This window comes from Barbus barbus (assembly GCF_936440315.1).
Source record: "Barbus barbus genome assembly, chromosome: 5".
Taxonomy (NCBI): Eukaryota; Metazoa; Chordata; class Actinopteri; order Cypriniformes; family Cyprinidae; genus Barbus; species Barbus barbus.
Window position 1 is genome coordinate 18,610,383 of NC_136733.1, and position 18,412 is coordinate 18,628,794.

General features: G+C 36.5%; 2 protein-coding genes across 3 annotated transcripts in view; one reads left to right on the plus strand and one right to left on the minus strand.

The window, feature by feature from the left end:
- The window catches only part of LOC306870239 (mucosa-associated lymphoid tissue lymphoma translocation protein 1-like), a 1,002,100-nt gene that overhangs the window by 162,426 nt on the left and 821,262 nt on the right, over positions 1–18,412 (plus strand). The gene's annotated exons all lie outside the window — the stretch shown is intronic.
- LOC306869844 (protein limb expression 1-like) lies at positions 1,959–17,662 on the minus strand (the record flags this gene model as incomplete). The annotated part of the gene is made up of 6 exons (XM_079416770.1): positions 1,959–2,342; positions 2,610–2,687; positions 6,154–6,249; positions 6,917–7,057; positions 12,278–12,441; positions 17,620–17,662. The coding sequence occupies 6 exons, from the start codon at positions 17,660–17,662 to the stop codon at positions 1,959–1,961; spliced, it is 906 nt and encodes a 301-aa protein (XP_079272896.1).

Consider the following 18,412-nt stretch of genomic DNA (forward strand, 5'->3'; position numbering starts at 1 on the left):
ATTTTTTTTTTCCCCTATCCATTTCGTTGATTACATTGTAATATGAAGCAAAAAAAAAAAAAAAAACGTCACATGTAACAATCACCTAAAAAAGCTGCACAAGAAACAATGACAAATCATGTTATAGGCTACATTCATCACAGGAAGCCATTTTTATGGACATTAGTCACAGTTACCAGTTTAATCAAAACATTGCAAACAGATCCAACATTCATTCACAATTGCTTCTACAAAGGACTGAATTTAATTAACAAATGTTCAATAGAAGCTGATTAGGTGTGTGCATTTGTTTGGAATAAAAAATGAGCTAATCACAGTTCTAGTCAAGAGCGGGTAATGAATAACGACAGTCCTGTTAGCGCTTTGTCCTGTTCAATTAGGACCGACACTTCATTACAAAAGTACAGAAACAGCGTCCTCTACCGGTAGACTAGCAGAATACCAAAACAACGACAGTACAGAGGTTCTCGTGCAGATTTACTCACTAAACAGTTATAAAACTAACATCAGCATCTTTGTTATCTAAAAATTAGATACAACCAATCTTTTTTTTTGCCATTTTTGTTAGTAAGAATGTACAGGAAATAAAGAATATGGGTTAATAGTAGCCTATCTCATATTAGACACTAAATAACGTTCTTCAATGGCATCTATGATTCCAAGAAAAAAGTTTAACATCTGTTAAAGTTTTCCATTGCACAAAAAGTTCTTTACAGTGGAAAAAGGTTCTTTAGAATTTAAAAATTCTTCACACTAAGAAAAGACGGTTCCTTTAAAGGAATAGTTCACCCAAAATGAATTATGTCATTAATTCTGTCATTAATTCGTTCATCTTCAGAACTCAAGTTAAGATATTTTTTATGAAATCTGAGAGCTTTCTGACCCTGCATAAACAGCAATGGAACTGATATGTTCAAAGCCCAGAAACGTAGTAAAGACATCATTAAAATAATCCACGTGACATCAGTGGTTCAACTATAATTTTATGAAGCCATGAGAATACTTTTTGTGAAAAAATGACTTTATTCAACAATTCTTCTTTTCCGTGTCAGTCTCTACTGCGCATTCACGAGAGTACCACGATGTATGCGTGTGATGCTGCTGACGCAGGAGCCAGTATTCTGATGTAGAACCCGGATGAGCTGCACCTTGTTTGTGGTTGTGGTTGAAGAAATACAGCTACTGCCAGACGTGACGCAACATCTCACTATAAAACAATAATAAATTAAATTTGCTACCTATCACATTCTGTTTTATTAACATCTACACCTACCCCAATTCTAAATGTACTCCACAATAACGCAAATACAGTAATTATTGTTGTTCAGCGTGACAAAAATGATGCAATGTTGCAGATGTAAGCTCTGTTGGCTGCAGCTGCATCCCATCTAGTCTCAACCCTAGTTTGCAAAGAGAGGAATACACATGCATGTGTCGTCATACTGAAAGGAACGAGAAGAAATTGTTGAATAAAGTTGTTATTTTTGTTTTCTTTACGCACAAAAAGCATTCTCGTAGCTTCATGAAATTAATGTTGAACCACTGATGTCACATGGACTATTTTAACAATGTCTCTTTCTGGGCCTTGAACGTGGTAGTTGCGTTGCTGTCTATTGAGAGTCAGAGAGCGCTCAGATTTCATCAGAAATATCTTAATATCTTAATTTGTGTTATGAAAATGATTAAATGTCTTACGGGTTTTGAACGACATGAGAGTGAGTAATTACAGAATGACAGAATTTACATTTTTGGGTGAACTATCCCTTTAAGAACTGTTCACTGAAAGTTTCTTTTGGGAAACCCAAAGTTATTCTTGTGGCTTCGCTGTCAAAACCATATTTCGGAACCTTTATTTTTAAGAGTGAATAGAAGAAGCCTGAAAAAAGCAACATGATACCACATGATTTTAAAAATATAAAAAAAGACCATTATGTACAGTATATACATCTAGTCTCAGCTCACTCCAATGATTCTCTATTGCTCTCCTGAGAGTGAAACTGGCAGTGCTCTGAAGGATCAGTCATACTCCCTTCCAGACAGTGTCCCTCCTGAGTGTAGTACTCAAACTCAGTCTCTTCTCTCCAAGATATCTCCTCGCTATGGTAGCTCTCCAGATCCTCAGCATTAGCGTGACTGAGAGCTAAGCTCAGGATTTCTTTCTTCTCCTTGTAGAAGCGGAGTTCCCTGCCTGTTCGCCGGGCTTCTCCCAGCTCCTTCACGGCCAGCTGCAGCTCCTGGGAGAGCAAGCCGGGGGATTGCTGCTCCTTCTGTAACCAGTCTAATGCCATGTGGCTGCGCGTACGCTCATCCAGACGTTGCTGGGAGTAGTAGTGGATCACGTTCTTTAAAATAGACATTTAAACAACAATTAGAAGGTGTGACACAAAACTACAGCATTGGACCTACTGAAAGGAACTTGGGAATAGGCTTTTTTACTTGGGTCGAAAAGCAATACCAAAGTAACCTCATAGCAACATTAGCTACTCAGAACACCTTAACAGCTGCACAGCAACACTCCGGAAACCACCTACAGCATCTTGGCGGAAAGCTTTGCAAAGCTCCACTCACATTTTATTCAGAAAATATTAGAAAAATATATATATTTTTACCTGACGGCTACATCTCATCTCCCGAAAAGCCTTCAGAGAGCCATTCCAGTGTAAAAGTTGAAAAACTGTCATTATTTCCTGAAAAACAAAAACAAAAACAAAGCAGACCAATAAGTTGATATTATACTAGTTTGTGTTAGTGTGTGGTAAAGTTTATTTAAAATATATAACCCATTTAAAAGTCTAAAAAGAATAGTCCGTTTAAAAGTATAGCCCTATATTTGTTTGTTTGTTCATTTATTTATGTATGTAAAATACTGTAGATAATTTTCATATTTACCTTTTGATTTTTTTGATGCAAAATTTCAAAGTATTAGGACAAAACATTTTGGTACATTTACCAGAACTGAAAGACCTGCGGCATAATCAAATTCATTGAGACGTCAACACATGGTGTTATTTTTGAAGTATGCAGATCATATTTAACACATTAGAGTGTCTAAACAGATGCAGTACTGCTTTAGCATTTCTTCTTCGCTTCAGACTGATGTCACATGAGGATTACTGCAGACTTATGTGTGAAACAGGCTCATTTTGCATACAGCGTGTAAATTATCTGTTTTTTTCCCCCTACACACAGGAAACGGTGCTCATCTATATGCTCTGGAGAACACCCACAAATAGATTTTGCTCAGCATTCGTAAGAAAAAAAATGGTATCCTGCCACACAAGTAGTCTTTAATTTAAGCAAATTAAGCAAGAAAGCTGCTATTTGTTTTCACTCTTTTTGACAGAATGTGTAGCATGACTAAAGTTCTGAGAGTTTAAACATTATGAAATATCTGCATGACAAACATCAGCCTGGGGTTTTAATGCTAATAAACATGTAATACGTAACAATTTATCACAATGTATCTGAAACTTTCAAGCTTCAAAGAGGACACAAAAACCATAACCATAACATTAAAGTGGTTCATGTGACTTGTGCAATGAAGTATTAGTTTTGTGAGAGAAACAGACTGAAATTTAAGTCATAATTCACAAATAATCTCCACTGTCCCCTGGTTGTGTAATTATATACACTACCATTCAAACGTTTGGGGTCGGTTATTAAAGAAGTATCTTATGCTTAACAAGGCTGCTTTTATTTGGTCAAAAACACAGCAAAAACAGTAATATCGTGAAATATTATTACAGTTTAATTAAACTAACTGTAATATAATTAACGATGTAATTTATTCCTGTGATGGCAAAGCTAAAATCATCCATTACTCCAGTCTTTAGTGTCACATGATCCTTCAGAAATCATTCTAATATGCAGATTTGCTGCTCAAGAAACATTTATCATTATTATCATATATATATTTTATGGTAAATGTGATAGGCCTATATTTTTACAGGATTTTTCTGATGAAGAAATTTATTTGAAATACACATATGCATCAATTATCTGCAGCAGTGATACACATCACCATATAATAATTAGGCTTGTCACTTCAACAAAATCCTACAGGTTTCGCAATCTTTAGTATCACCACATAATGAATTAATAACTCCTACCAAGAACTACTATCCAGCTTCATCTGCATATATACTGTGCAGTACACTTACATAGAGCGATATACTGTACACTATTTGGAAAAACTAAATTGCCTAATTGTTTATATCTTCATATAATTTAAGATCCAGAAATTGATTTAAACTGAGATCTATAGAACATCCAACTTTGCCAGCATACATACTGTAAAACACACAATAAGCTCTATTTACTATATAGCAAATCTCAACTTCATGATTGTAAATACTGTATCAGTACAAAATGCACACTGCATTATTGCACAGCTCTCTCTCTCTCTCTTTATATATTTGGATGTATTCGATAAAAGTATCTTTATTTGCATACAATTTAAACAATTTATAGCCTACTATTCAACAAATCTAAACTGATTATATCATTGCAAAGTATATTATCACCCAACTTGAATTTGCTAAATGTGCAAGGATGTGTCTCTCATTGATGCTTCATGTAGAGTAGAGCTTATGTTAAAACTATCACATAAACATGTGGGGCAGAGTGGGGGAAAATGCCCCCTTAAGGATTGTGTCATTTTTTTTCAGTGAAACAAAAGCTAAATGTGTTCAGAAAAGTTATCATAGTTTTAGTGACAATGGCATAAATTATAAACCAAGTCAAGTCAAGTTTGACGTTATACTTTATTTATATAACGCTTTTAACAATGTAAATTGTGTCAAAGCAACTGCACAATATCCAAAAAGGAAAATAATGTGTCAATAATGTAAAATGAAAAGATTTAAAAAAAAAGACTTTCAGTTAAAGGCATTTCATTATTGAATTCAGTGATGTCATCATCCAGCTCAGTTCAGTTTAAATAGTGTCTTTGCAATCAGGTCGACGATATCGCTGGAAATGAAGTGTGAAAAATGTCCAGAGTTTTCATGTTATTAGATTTTTAACAAAAATTAAATTTGTGCCAAGGGGGGCGTTTTACCCCACCTATGGGGCAAAACGCCCCCATGGGTGGGGTAAAATGCCTCCCAGTCTGACAAAGCAATGTGCTTTAAACATTTGCAGCAAAATCAGAGTACAGACAGTTTTAGCTTAAAATAAAAAAATTATATAATCAATAATTAATAAGCAATAAAATTATGAATTACAAAATTATAATAGTCTATTTAAAAAAAAAAAAAGTTAGCAAATGATAACTGGCTAGCTAACTAGCTACCTGATGCTTACTTGAGGTAATTTTTAAATATAAAGTCCAAATATTTTTATTCAACCAAATGGTTAGAATACATTTGATGGAAAAACAAAGGATTTAATGTTCAGAACAGAATAACTACAGTAATTGCCCATTGCCCCCTGGGGGCATTTTACTCCACACACTATGTTTGAGGAAAAAAAATCATGTCATTCTGAAAATATATTTATATTTTTATTAAATAACACGTACTCCCTATCTACAGGCCCTATGATTCTCATATCATATATAACTGTGATGTTCTACAAAACAACAAGCTTTAAAGCTCTTTTTTTCTTACTGCTGAACATTTGATCATTTACTGTGAAATCTGTTTTCTCTCCTTTACATCAACAGTGTAAGCTTCATGGTGAAAACTTCTACATCACTCTTGGCAACGTGGTCCATAGTTACAATAAAAGTTTATCTTGACTTTAGCTTGTGGTTATTTTGGGAAAAACAGTAGGGGGCGTTTCCCCCTCTCTACCCTAATTTATATATATATATATATTATATTTTTTTTTTTCTTCTTTTGTGTCCTATCTGTAGCTTCAATGGTCCAGTGCCCATTCATTGTCATTGCATGGAAAAGAGTAACTGGAACATCATTCAAAATATCTTCTTTTGTGTCATAAGGAAAGTCATATGGATTTGAAAGCACATGAGGGTGAATAAATGCTGACAGATTTATGGATCAGCTAATACTAATAATTAACCAGCAAGATTTCTCTTGGTCAACTAGCTTTGGCAAACATTACATCTAGACCAGCACCCAACCAGTGTAAACCAGTCTGGACCAGCGGGTGTTTTCAGCAAGGTTACATAAAGGCTGTATTTTTTCTAACCTGAAATTCCAGCATGGTTTTCCCAGTATTCAGCTCCAGCATGAGACAGTACGCTCCTATACTGGTACCGGGGTCAGACACATCTGCAGTGTTACCCTGTGAACAGTGGGACACAATGACTTACAGACGTGTCATCACTCAACCCGAGCAGACACAAATATAGAGGGAGGTCTGGGTTTCATTAGACACCCCTTTGCTTTGTTATTCAGTCGGAGCAACTTGTCTTTATTTTTGGAGGAGAAAAGGCCAAAACTGCAGAGGATAAATGACATGAGAGTGAAGGGAGACCACACATGCACACACACACACACACACACACACACACTCCCACAGAACATGAAAATCTTGGCAGCTACATTCAGATTTGGGGTAAGGGAGGGTGACATGACTTTTTCTTTGTAGATGTTTTTTTTTTTTTTTTTTGGTACAAAGCCAATTTATCATTGGAATTGCTTCTTGGCTCTTCATTATATGGAATGAGGTGGAGCATTAGGGATGGAGCCAGTGAAAAGACTAAGATCTATAACTACAGTGGGTGGCCTTCCGTGCTTCCAAATTATGCTGTTTCTATAGACTAGAAAGCTTTTAGAGCTGTATACACAAAAAGTAATATACAACTGAGCAGGAACGTACATGAGATTTCTAGCTACTGTTAATAACGTACTCACCTGTCAAAAAGCCCTAAACATCATGTAAATCTCAGCGGTTTGAACTGTAAACTTGATGATTTGTTGATAAGCAGCTTAATAGTAACGTGACTCACGCTGGTGGTGCTGACGGCTTCTTTCACGCTGCGTGATATGAACTCAGGAGTGATACAGCGGCAGGGCAACTCATTAAATGTGGAGTTCATCAGAGCGATACGAGCTGCGTCACGTCTGGCCTCTGCTTTACTGTAGCAGTACTGTCAGAGAGAGAGAGGCTTTCAATTCATCATCATCATGAAATGTTGAAATATGATAATGTGCACTGATTGGGCATTCTTTAGGATTTCTTTTATTCTTGATAACATAAACACTCTGATTGTGCTTCAAAGGAATAGTTCACCGCAAAATGATCTGGTCACAGTGGATAACAGGAGAAGGGGTAGGTTATCGGTGAAGAATGACATAAGTTTCTCAAAAAAAGCTACTGTATGACTTCAGAAGAGCTGGAATTATACCACTCGAGTTGTGTGGACCACTTTTATGATACTTATATGGTGTTTTTACATGGTTTTCTGAAGGTTGAAAGCTTCACCCTTCTGAGCAAGAACTGTGCTTAATTCAGTTACACTTTATTTTAAGGTGTCCTTGTTACACATTTAAGTATGTACTTATCATATGGTTAGGATTAGGTTCACTTGCATGTAATTATGCATAATTTATTGAATATATTAAATTAACACATGTAACAAGGACACCTTAAAATAAAGTGTTTCCCTTAATTCTACTGAATGTACTTGCCTACTTAAAAGTATATTTAAAAAAAAAAATTGTACTTGTATATAATATAATATTGCTCAAATAAAAGGCCACTTAGTTTAAAGTACATTTAAATCATGTAAATCATTTTGTCATGCCTTTAAAAAGTATGCATATTTTGATGTGCACTAACATACTAATGTACATTTAAAGTACTTGAATATAATTTTGTAGTTCATTACAAAATGTACTTTGTTATTCACTGTTATATTTAAATTTGTATATTTTTAAGACAAACATACAAGTTCCAGTAGAAATTACAGTATATTTTAGTTTACCTTAAATACTTGTCGGAACACTGTAACCACACTTACAAAAAATGTAGAAACTATTTTTTTTTAACTGCTAGTAAATTTCACATTTACAAATATCAAGTAACACATTTTGAAGTAGAAACTTAAATAGTTATTTTTTTGTAAATCGCAGTAATCTTTTTTTATTTACAACTTCAAATTTTTATAAACTGCAAATTTCAAAGACAATAGAATTAATTATGAAATTACATATAACAAGATATACTTAAGGGGATTTAAAACAAGCAATTAAAGGAATAGTTCACCCCAAAATGTTTATTTACTCACCTTCAAGTTGTTCCAAACCTGTATAAATTTATTGCTTCTGTTCAACATAAAACAAGATATTTTGAAGAATGTTGGTAACAAACAGTTGACTTCCATAGTATTTTTTTTTTATTTTATTTAGTGGCTACCAGCAACTGTTTGGTTACCTGCATTCTGTTATATTTTATGTTCCACACAAGAGGGAAACTCATTCTTGAGGTTAAGTAAATGATGACAAAATTAGATTTTTTCCCGGAAAACATTACATTTAGTTAAATATATGAATTATATCCTTTTAAAGTATATTATTTCTGTAATAAGTGCACTTCTTCTGCAGAAAGGCTGGCTCATTCATTGTTACTGCAAAAGAGCAGCAGCACAGCCTCCGTAATATCTCCTGTTGTCTTCTACACAAGTATGAAAGTCAGCTGTGGAACATGAGGGTGAGTAAATGACAGAATTTTCATTTTTAGGGTGAACTAATCCTTTAACTTAAACTAGTCCTCAAAAGCATGTCTTAAACCCAACGCCACAGAATTCCTGCAAACCACATCACAAGATGTTTTAGATGATGTCTGTGGAACACAAACAAGATTTGAGGCTAGTGCCGCTGAGATTAGTTTCTGGATTTGTAATATTGCTGAAAACGCTTATTGTGCAAAACAATAATCAGGCTATTACTTTTACAAGCAGTGCTGGAATGAAGATGAATATGTTTGGAGTTCTGACAATGAAAAAGAGAGAAAAAGAGAAAAAATATATGAGAGCAGTGTTTTGAGGATAGAAGTTGCAAAAAAGTTCTGGGCTGTGTTTCCCATAAGCTTTATAATAGATCATAGAGACCAGGGGCATAGCCATCATTTCAGAAGTGAGGGGGACAGAAATGTAATATGTATATATATATATATATACATATAATAATGTTTCTTTTTAACAAGTCTCTTCTGCTCACCAAGCCTGCATTTATTTAATCCAAAATACAGTTTTACTATGTACAACTGCTTTCTATTTGAATATATTGGAAAATGTCATTTATTTCTGTGATATAAAGATGAATTTTCAGCATCATTACTCCAGGCTTCAGAGTCACATGATCCTTCAGAAATCATTCTAATATGCTGATGTGCTGCTCAAGAAACCTTTTTTAATTATTATTATTATTTAAAACAGTTGAGTAATTTTTTTCGGGATTCTTTGATGAATAGAAAGATCCAAAGATCAGCATTTATCTGAAATAAAAAGCTTTTGTAACATTATACACTATACCATTCAAAAGTGTGGAGTCAGTATTATTATTATTTTAATTTATTTATTTTGGAAAATAAATGATATAAATTAATAGTTTTATTTAGCAAGGATGGTTTAAATTGATCAAAAGTGATGATAAAGACATTTATAATGTCACAAAAGATTTCTATTTCAGATAAATGTTGTTCTTCTGAACTTTCTATTCATCAAAGAAACCTGGAAAACAATTCTACTCAACCGTCTTCAACATCATCATAATAATAAATGTTTTTTTTAGCAGCAAATCAGAATATTAGAATGATTTCTGAAAGATCGTGTGACTGGAGTAATTTACATTTTAAAATATATTCAAATAGAAAACAGTTATTTTAAATAGTGAAAATATTTCAAAATTGTACTGTTTTGCTGTAGGCCTACTTTGGATCAAATAAATCCAGGCTTTCTGAGCAGAAGAGACGTCTTTAAAAAACATTAAAAATCTTAATGTTCAAAAACTTTTGACTGAGCAACTTTAATTTTTTCTCTTATTTCTAGCTTTTAATTGGCTTAGAAATCAGATACACTGCTGGACAATAACCAATAATAATGATTTGTTTATATACTACAAACACTTTTTTTGTCCCATGAGGCAGAATAGTTTCTATATTGTAATGAATGCTATGTCAATTAGCACTGCATTGTTCATATACTTTATTTATTACCTGGAGATGACTTGAAAAACACAAATAAACCATATATCGTCGCAATCGCAAATCCAAACTCGTCGTTTTTTTCTGTTTTCATCAATTTCATATATTAGGAATTTCATGGTGCAACTTTCTGGCTTCGAGTATGAATGAACACACACTGCATCTAATGAGAGGTTAGCGCTCCGTGATGTTCATCTCGTCTTATTCTGGGTCCGAATAAAACATCAGGTCATGCAACAGACTATCCTGTCTCTTTGAATTTAAATCTATATTTATTCACACCGGCTCTTGAAAACCTTTATGCCAACACACTTGCTGCGTAATCTAGCCCCTGGTAGAGACCATTGGTGCCAGGGGTTTCTACAATCTATTTAGGCTTACAATGCTTTTGGGAAGCCTTGGTCTTTGATCTAAAAGGAAACTCCTCTGGAATTGAGCTGCTGAGTTTGAATTAAATAATCAGTATACACTGCAAGAGTATTTTCGATGTGCTCAATCACTAATCAAAGATTATAGTCCATTCAGACAGTGCTGTCACTGGACCAGTAATTCCCTGCTGTGCTGTAGTGTTTTCAAAGGGCAGCAGCTATAGTACTGAAATTTCCTCAAATAACAGTTATTTCAAATAAAAACCATGGTAACAGCAACCTTGGTTGAGAAAATGTTTCAAATTAATCTATGTATATATATATATATATATATAGTTACGCACTAGGGCGTTTGTCTTCTTTTTATTATAAATGTACCTTGTGTTGTGTTTTGTGCTCTTCTGCCTCTCCCTCACTATCTCTCTCAGGTTAATTACCCCCGTTGTGAGCATGCCTGAGACCAAGTGGAGCAGTATAAATGTTGCCTTCAGACGCTGCTAAGGAGGATCACTTCTCCCCAGCTCTTGACTGAAACTTCTTGTGTCTGCTCATGTTAATAGCCTGTTTTGTTTAGAAATATATTCTCATTTGTGAGGACTGCCTAATAGTTAAATCCTTGTGAGGGTAACTAAAAGGTACTGTGATTATTCCTGCTGACTGTGTGCTGCTAACCAGCTTACCTAGCCTGTGTGGGTAGCTAAAAGGGGCTGTGGGCTGGGTGTGTGTTAAGTAGCCCATCTAACTAGAATGAATAACTAGAAGCTTTCCTTTTTGTTGTTGAAACCTGAAAACTTGCATATAGTATTTAAGTAATCATCTTGAACCGAGTGAGTGCCTTGTTTATTTTTGAACATCTTTTCCCCTGGTTATTGATAAGAGAGGGAGCTGAGGGAAGTTTATGTTGTTGGTTTTCATCTGTTTTGTGTGTAGGTTAGTCAGCTATGACTAACCTACACATGTTTAGGTTATTATGTTTATGTTCCATTCTTAATAAATGGCAGTCACCTTTCTTTTAAAGAATTGTTTTAACTCCAGGGCTGAGGATTGAAGTGTGTTCTCGTTGTTTTTCACCGCCTTTAAAATATTAAACTAGATCAGTTGTTTCTCCTTGTTACGCCTCCACAATTCCTCTAGACTAGAAAGGATCTCTCATCTCTCTCTCTCTCTCTCTATATATATATATATAATGAGATTCTTTCAAATGGACAATTGCGATTTTAACATTCATTTTTTTTATGCATTATTATCTGTCGACTTCAGATTGTCTAAGGAATGACTGATGTCATTTTCTTCTCAGACAATAAAAACCCATGGTTCCAAGTTTATTTATTTTTTTAAATAGTTCAATCAGCGAAGCAACAATCAATTTCAGAATGACAAGATCTGTTTGCAGTCATGTCATGTGCTTCAAATTGACAAGTGAATAAATAAACTTTTTTTTTTTTTTTCCCGAGATTAATTTCATGGAACATTCCATTTAAACTGAAGGAAAATGCCACACACTGATTGGCAGCTGGCAGCAGTAATTTAGCAAATAAGAACCACCTGTTGGCCGTCCTCATTTTAACACGAGCAATTTTTTATGACTGAACTGAATAGCACTAATGAGATGCTGTTCAAAAAGACACTAGACCTAATTTAGTAATTGTACTGAAATTAAGGGATTAAAGTTCATTTTAAACACATCTTTTGCTTTGTAATTATAACAGCAAATTGAGTCTTTATGAATATATCCTTTATAATAAATGCCAAATAAAAATGTAGTAGAAACGCAAATGTAAATTCAGTACACTTACCTTAAAATTTCCAAAGCAGCTGCCACCTGGTAAGGTCACATAGCATATGTAGGGAGGGCCGGGTGAAGGAATGGACTCATAGACTACCAGATTGTCTGTCTCCATCATCATGCCTTTCACTTGCTTCTGCTCCCAAAACTGGTGAAGCATTCCCACAACATTCACTTGAAGCAACAAAAGAAGGAGAATATTTTGAAACTTGAGCACATTAAATATATTTTGATGTGCAAACTATGCACCACTACAAGTGAGGAACATCTGTTACGTACTTAACCCTCATTCCCCGATGGAGGGAATGGAGACGTAATGTTATTAGGGGATTCACTTGGGAGCCCCAATCATCTCTGACTTTAAGAGAAAACGCCAATGAATTTTGGCTAGTGGATTTTGCATACCTGAGCCACTCCCCGTGCATACGGGTATAAATAGGCGACAGGTACATCCACTCTTCAGGTTTTATGCTGAGGAGCCGAGAACTTGTCTCTGGCTGCCAACGATGGTTCGAGGTTGTGGCATGGGGACATAAAGTCACCATTCCCAGTTACGTACGTAACCGAGACATTCCCTATCTGTCGACATTAGGGGTCTATGGAAAGCACCACAACCTGAACCCCGTCACAACCCTATGGCATTACAAATGTTGACAAGCAGCCACGTGACAGACAAATGCCATGCAAAGGTCGTAACCTTCCCACCGCCCTAGCGCAAATTCGCTGCCCTTGGTACCCGCAGGGACCAGAGGGGAGTATAACACTGCTTGTGATAGCCAAGCCGCTGTTCCTTTCACCACAGAAATTTCTTAACAGAGGGGATTTCGACCTTCAATGAAAGATTGCTTCAAGTCTTTCCTATTTGTCGTTACAGCTTGGCAGTAACAATAGGGAAGCAAGTCTTCTGGAGAAGGGACGGAGCATGGTTCGCCTTGGGATTGGTATGCCAAGGCGATGGCATCCACTATCCAGTGGGCCTACCTTAACCTTCTGGCACCCCTCAGCACCCACCGGATGATGAGATTGTGCTTTCCCAGGGACCGACCGTCCACTGCATCATGATGCGCTGTGATAGCAGCCACATACACTTTCAAGGTGGAGGGTGACAGCCTTCGCTCCAACCTTTCTTGCAGGAAAGAATTACTCCAATCGTGCATCTTCGGGGGTCTTCTCAGCGAGAAGAACACAAGTTTGCGAACAGACTCCAATTCAGTGCATAGGCTTGACTCGTTGAGGGAGCTCTAGCCTCAGTGACAGTGTCCACCACAGCTTGTGGCAGGCCACTCAAGTCTGCCGCGTCCCGTCCAGGAGCCACACATGGAGGTTCCACAGATCTGGACATGGGTGCGACGTGGTGCCGAGTCCCTGAGAAAGGAAGTCCTTCCTCAGAGTGATGCGCCAGGGAGGGTCTGTCGTGAGGAGCATGAGTTCCGGAAACTAGGTCCGGGTGGGCTGTCCTCCCTGACCTTGCACGGTGTCTGTGCAAGCAGGCTCTCTGGGGGAAATGCATACTTGCGTAGAGCCTGAGGCCAGCTATGTGCAGCACGTCCATGCCGAGGGGGGGCCTCGGTCAGGGAGTAATACAGCTGGCAGTGGGAGGACTCGCAGGAAGCAAACAGGTCTACCTGGGCTTCCCCAAATCAACTCCAGATCAGCCAAATCGTTCGGGATGGAGTTGCCATTCTCCAGGAAACGTGAGCTGTCGTGAGAGCGATTGAGCTCCCCCAAGATGTGGACGGCGCACAGCGACTTGTGCCGAGTCTATAACAGGCGCATCCACGAACGCAACTTCGATGCCCAGCATCTTTTGCCAGGAGGACAGCAATGTGTTGGATGCCCAGGCACTGAAGACAATGATCGTCCTCAGAAGACAGGTAATGACCACAACCATGAGGACACGGACGGAATGGGATCTTTAAAAAGACGCGAGCTGTCCGTGATTTGCTCTTTTAGGAAATTTGCTCTTTCAATTGAAGTGCCCAGGGGAATCACTGCAGACAGGGACACCGCTATTTGCACTGTACCGCCAACCAGAACAGCTCCAGAGATTAATGGCTTTGTGGAGATCAGCACGTTCATCCACTCGGCTCGGAAGCAAAAATCTGAAGAGTGGATGCACCTGTCACCTATTTATACCTGTATGCACGGGGAGTGACTCAGGTATGCAAAATCCACTAGTCAAAATTCATTGGTGTTTTCTCTTAAAGTCATAGAAGATTGGGGCTCCCAAGTGAATTCCCTAATGTCGTCATCGACATAACTCGAAGTGACCGACAGATAGGAAACTATGATTTCACATATTTCCCAAGTCACCTTTTGTTTTTACTGAATGTGACAATTTTTGAGGTTCTTTCAAAGGGATAGTTCACCCACAAATGGAAATTCATGTTGTTCCAAACTGGAATTACTTTGTCCTTCTGCACAACTCAAAAGAAGATATTTTGAGAAAAAATAAAAATGGCTGATACAATGACAACTTTCTTCAAAATATCTTGCAGAAAACATAAGGTCATACAGCTTTGGAAGAACATGAGGGTGAATACGTTTGAGTGAACTATCCCTTTAAGATGCTTTGTAATGATATTGTGTATTTTATTAAAATTTTGTCTGTTAGTATTCAATATTTTACCACACAGATCACTAATACGCTACAGAGGCTCAGCTGTTTATGTCTAAGAGTCAAAGTGGTTACATAAGAGGTTTTTGACTGCTGTGTTTATTGAAATTGTGCCTGTTCATCAAACAAACCCAGTTCAGACAGTGTCACTGCCAAACCTTTGTCATGAAATTATTATTTTACACTGACCTATGTCTCTGATATAGTCATGTTAATTGTAATCATTGCAACAGACAAAAAAAAAAACTGCATGCTAAAATGCATGCATCATCATTGTGCATTTACATTCAATTAAAAGACTTTTCCCTCAGCTCAAAAAATAGATTATGCCTAAAAAAAATAGTCATTGGCTTGTCAGAATAAACTTCAAACAGTAGTAGTCCAATATCTTTTTTTTTTTTTTGTCATGAGATAATAATTGAATCACCCTCATGTCCTTAAGCTTGTGTATTTATTTCTTCTGTGGAGCACAAAAGATATTTTGAAGAAGGTTTTAGCTGTTCCTTACAATTAAGGTAAATTATATCTGGTGGGTCCCAGTGCTTTTATTGTTTGGACAAAAAACACTGAGACATTTTGTTTCCTTAAAAGAAATAAAGTCACAAGTTTGGAACAATATGAACAAATGATGACAATTTCGATGTGACCTGTCCCTTTAAGTGCATTTTAGTAAGGTGACAGTGTCTTTCCCAACACAATATTTACTCATATTTACACATTTGGAAGACACTTTTATCCCAATAAAGCTACATTCCATTCAAGGTATACATTTTATCAGTTCATGTGATCAAAATTCTTGGGAATCAAACTCACAACTTACTGTTTGAGCTACAAGAATGCTTTCCTACACATTTTGCTTATTAGGTTACAAATTACAATTTTCCAGAAACTTTTTAAATCACTGTTATGCTGTACAATCATAGAGTGTCAGATAAAACCAAAGATAAATATAATTAGTCATTTTATGTTCGCTCTTTGTAATTATTTTACTCATGTACTTAGTCATTCCAGCTCATTTAATAATTATGCTCTCATTTTTAACAAATACTGTTTACATCCATGTCTATCTTTCCATTTATAATAACATTCACTGTAACATCAGTGTGACGGCTGTCTGGCATCAGCACATGGAAACATTTTCCTAGCAAAACAAACAGGTGCCCATGAGCTCTGTGAGGTGGACAAGCATCACACATCAGGGAGTTGTGGTGTGATTTCAGCGTTTCACACCCACAGTAAGTGCAATATTTGTGTAGTCTTGCTTTAATCCGCTCAGGCATGGCATATAAAACACACCCCCTCTAAAGGGGTCAGCAATAATATTGAGAAGGGGAACCAAATGTATATTTTTGTAAAAGGGCTATGTATGAGGGAACACTGACTTGTTTTTTCAGCATGAAAATTTCCAACTTTTTGTTTGTTTGAAAGAGTCAGCTGCTGCGAGCACTACCCAGTCTGTGTCTGTATGATTCAAAACACAATACGTGAGTTTCATCCAGTCTGCTGGTATATGAGCTGCCTTGTTTGTGAATGAGCTTTGGTTCAATCAAAAGGCTGTCTTTCATCAAAGCCCCTAAAAATCTGAGGTTATTTCTCTGTATCTTTCCTTGACTAGTTGAAAAAAATGAAATATTTTTAAAAATCATCATTCCCTGTAGTGAGTGGCAGCCTTTAGTCATAGATGGCATCTAGAGCCAATGTTTAGCACAGAGTGTACCATCCACATTCTCATCTGTAATTCACATCGGAATACTCTTCATTCCAGTAAACTGACACAAAAACACATGTGCATGCGCGTAATGGTTTTTATACTGTATAAACTGCATTTTCTATCCCCTTTACCCTTACCCTACCCCAGAATACTACTGGAAATTTTTTTATTACAAAAAAAGCATGTAAGTTTGTTTAAACTACCATTCAAAAGTTTGGAGATGGTAACAATGTTTTTGAAAGAAGTCTCTTATGGTCACTACGGCTGTATTTATTTGATCAAAACTGCAATAAAAACAGTAAAATTGTGAAATATTACAATTTTCTACTTTAATATATTTTTGGAATTTATTCATTTAATGGCAAAGCTGAATTTTCAGCAGCAATTACTCCAGTCTTCGGTGTCACATGATTCTTCAGAAATCATGAAAACAGATGAAAGAATTTGTGTTGCTTAATATTTTTGCGGAAATCATGATACTTCAGGATTCTTTGATGAATGGAATGAAAATGGAAAAGAACAGCATTTATTTAAAATGGAACTCTTTTGCAACAACATAAATGGTGTTGCTGTATTTTTTATATTTTTTATATATAATTTTAATGTGTTCTTGTTGAAAAAATACTTTCTTTAAAACATGGGAAGTGTATTAGTATAAATAAATTCTAACAAAAAGTAATAAAATCAGTATATATCTACTGACAATCAGAGGCAATTTTTAATTAGTTTATCTAAGTTGTCAGCAGAGCAAAGGATAACTACTCATCATCTCTTCATATTCACTTAAGGGGTTGAACCCCCTTAATACTGAAATCTCAGAATCAATCCAGAGCTAAACGTATTATTTATTTTAAAAAAAACTTTTTTGACATTCAGTTAGACTTGTTGACCCAACAGGACACACAACTTTATTTAATTCTCAACTATGAGATGGTGCATTGCTTCTTCATGACACTGAAGAATACAAAGCAGAAAGATCACAATATCCACATTTGATTAAATATGTTTGCTAGGTCTTACTCACAGTCTTTGAAGGTTCGGTCATCATCAGAATCTGGTCCAGACATGATCTCCAACTGCTAGTCCCAAACGTCCTACAGCAATCCTCCTTCTCCGTCTCCAGCTCTCACATGCTCTGGAGAAGTTCAAAACATCAGTTAAGCTCCAGAAATGGTGAACATGAGGAGGTTCACTATTAGCCTTCTACTCTCTAGCCTCTAGAGCAGTCCGTGGAACCCCGGGGGTTCTCTTCAGTAGCTGGCCCACCTTTTGTCAAGGGTTGAACTAATTAGCTGTGAGGTTGGTTGTTGCACTGCACTCCCTTATATTCACACACTCTCACCACATACACACTCTCACAGCCTGTTGCACACTCCCACTCGACTGAGTCGACTAAGCCCTGGCCCAGGAATGCAGCCCCCTTCTCCATTCATTCACAGCATGCCCTGCCTTCCCTCACAACACGCTTTACATATGCAGTGCCCAGCTCGCTGAACAAACATCCAAGATGGACAACAGACGACTTCTTACTGTTTAATTAACCACTTAAATAGCTATTTAACTTAACAAGGTCCTGAAATTGGTGGGAGAAAAAAGTTAAAACATAGTTAAAAATCATGTAGCATTCATTTGCAAAAAGACTCTCTGTTATCCTCGTAACAAACAAAGAAACCAAAATTTATATGCACTGTAAAACACTGTAAGGGATTGTAGGTTATACAAGAAAATACTATTTCAGCATTTGTACTCTGAAATTTCATGTTTAAATGAATGTTACTTGCATTTCTTGGGGCAGTCGTGGCCTAATGGATAGAGAG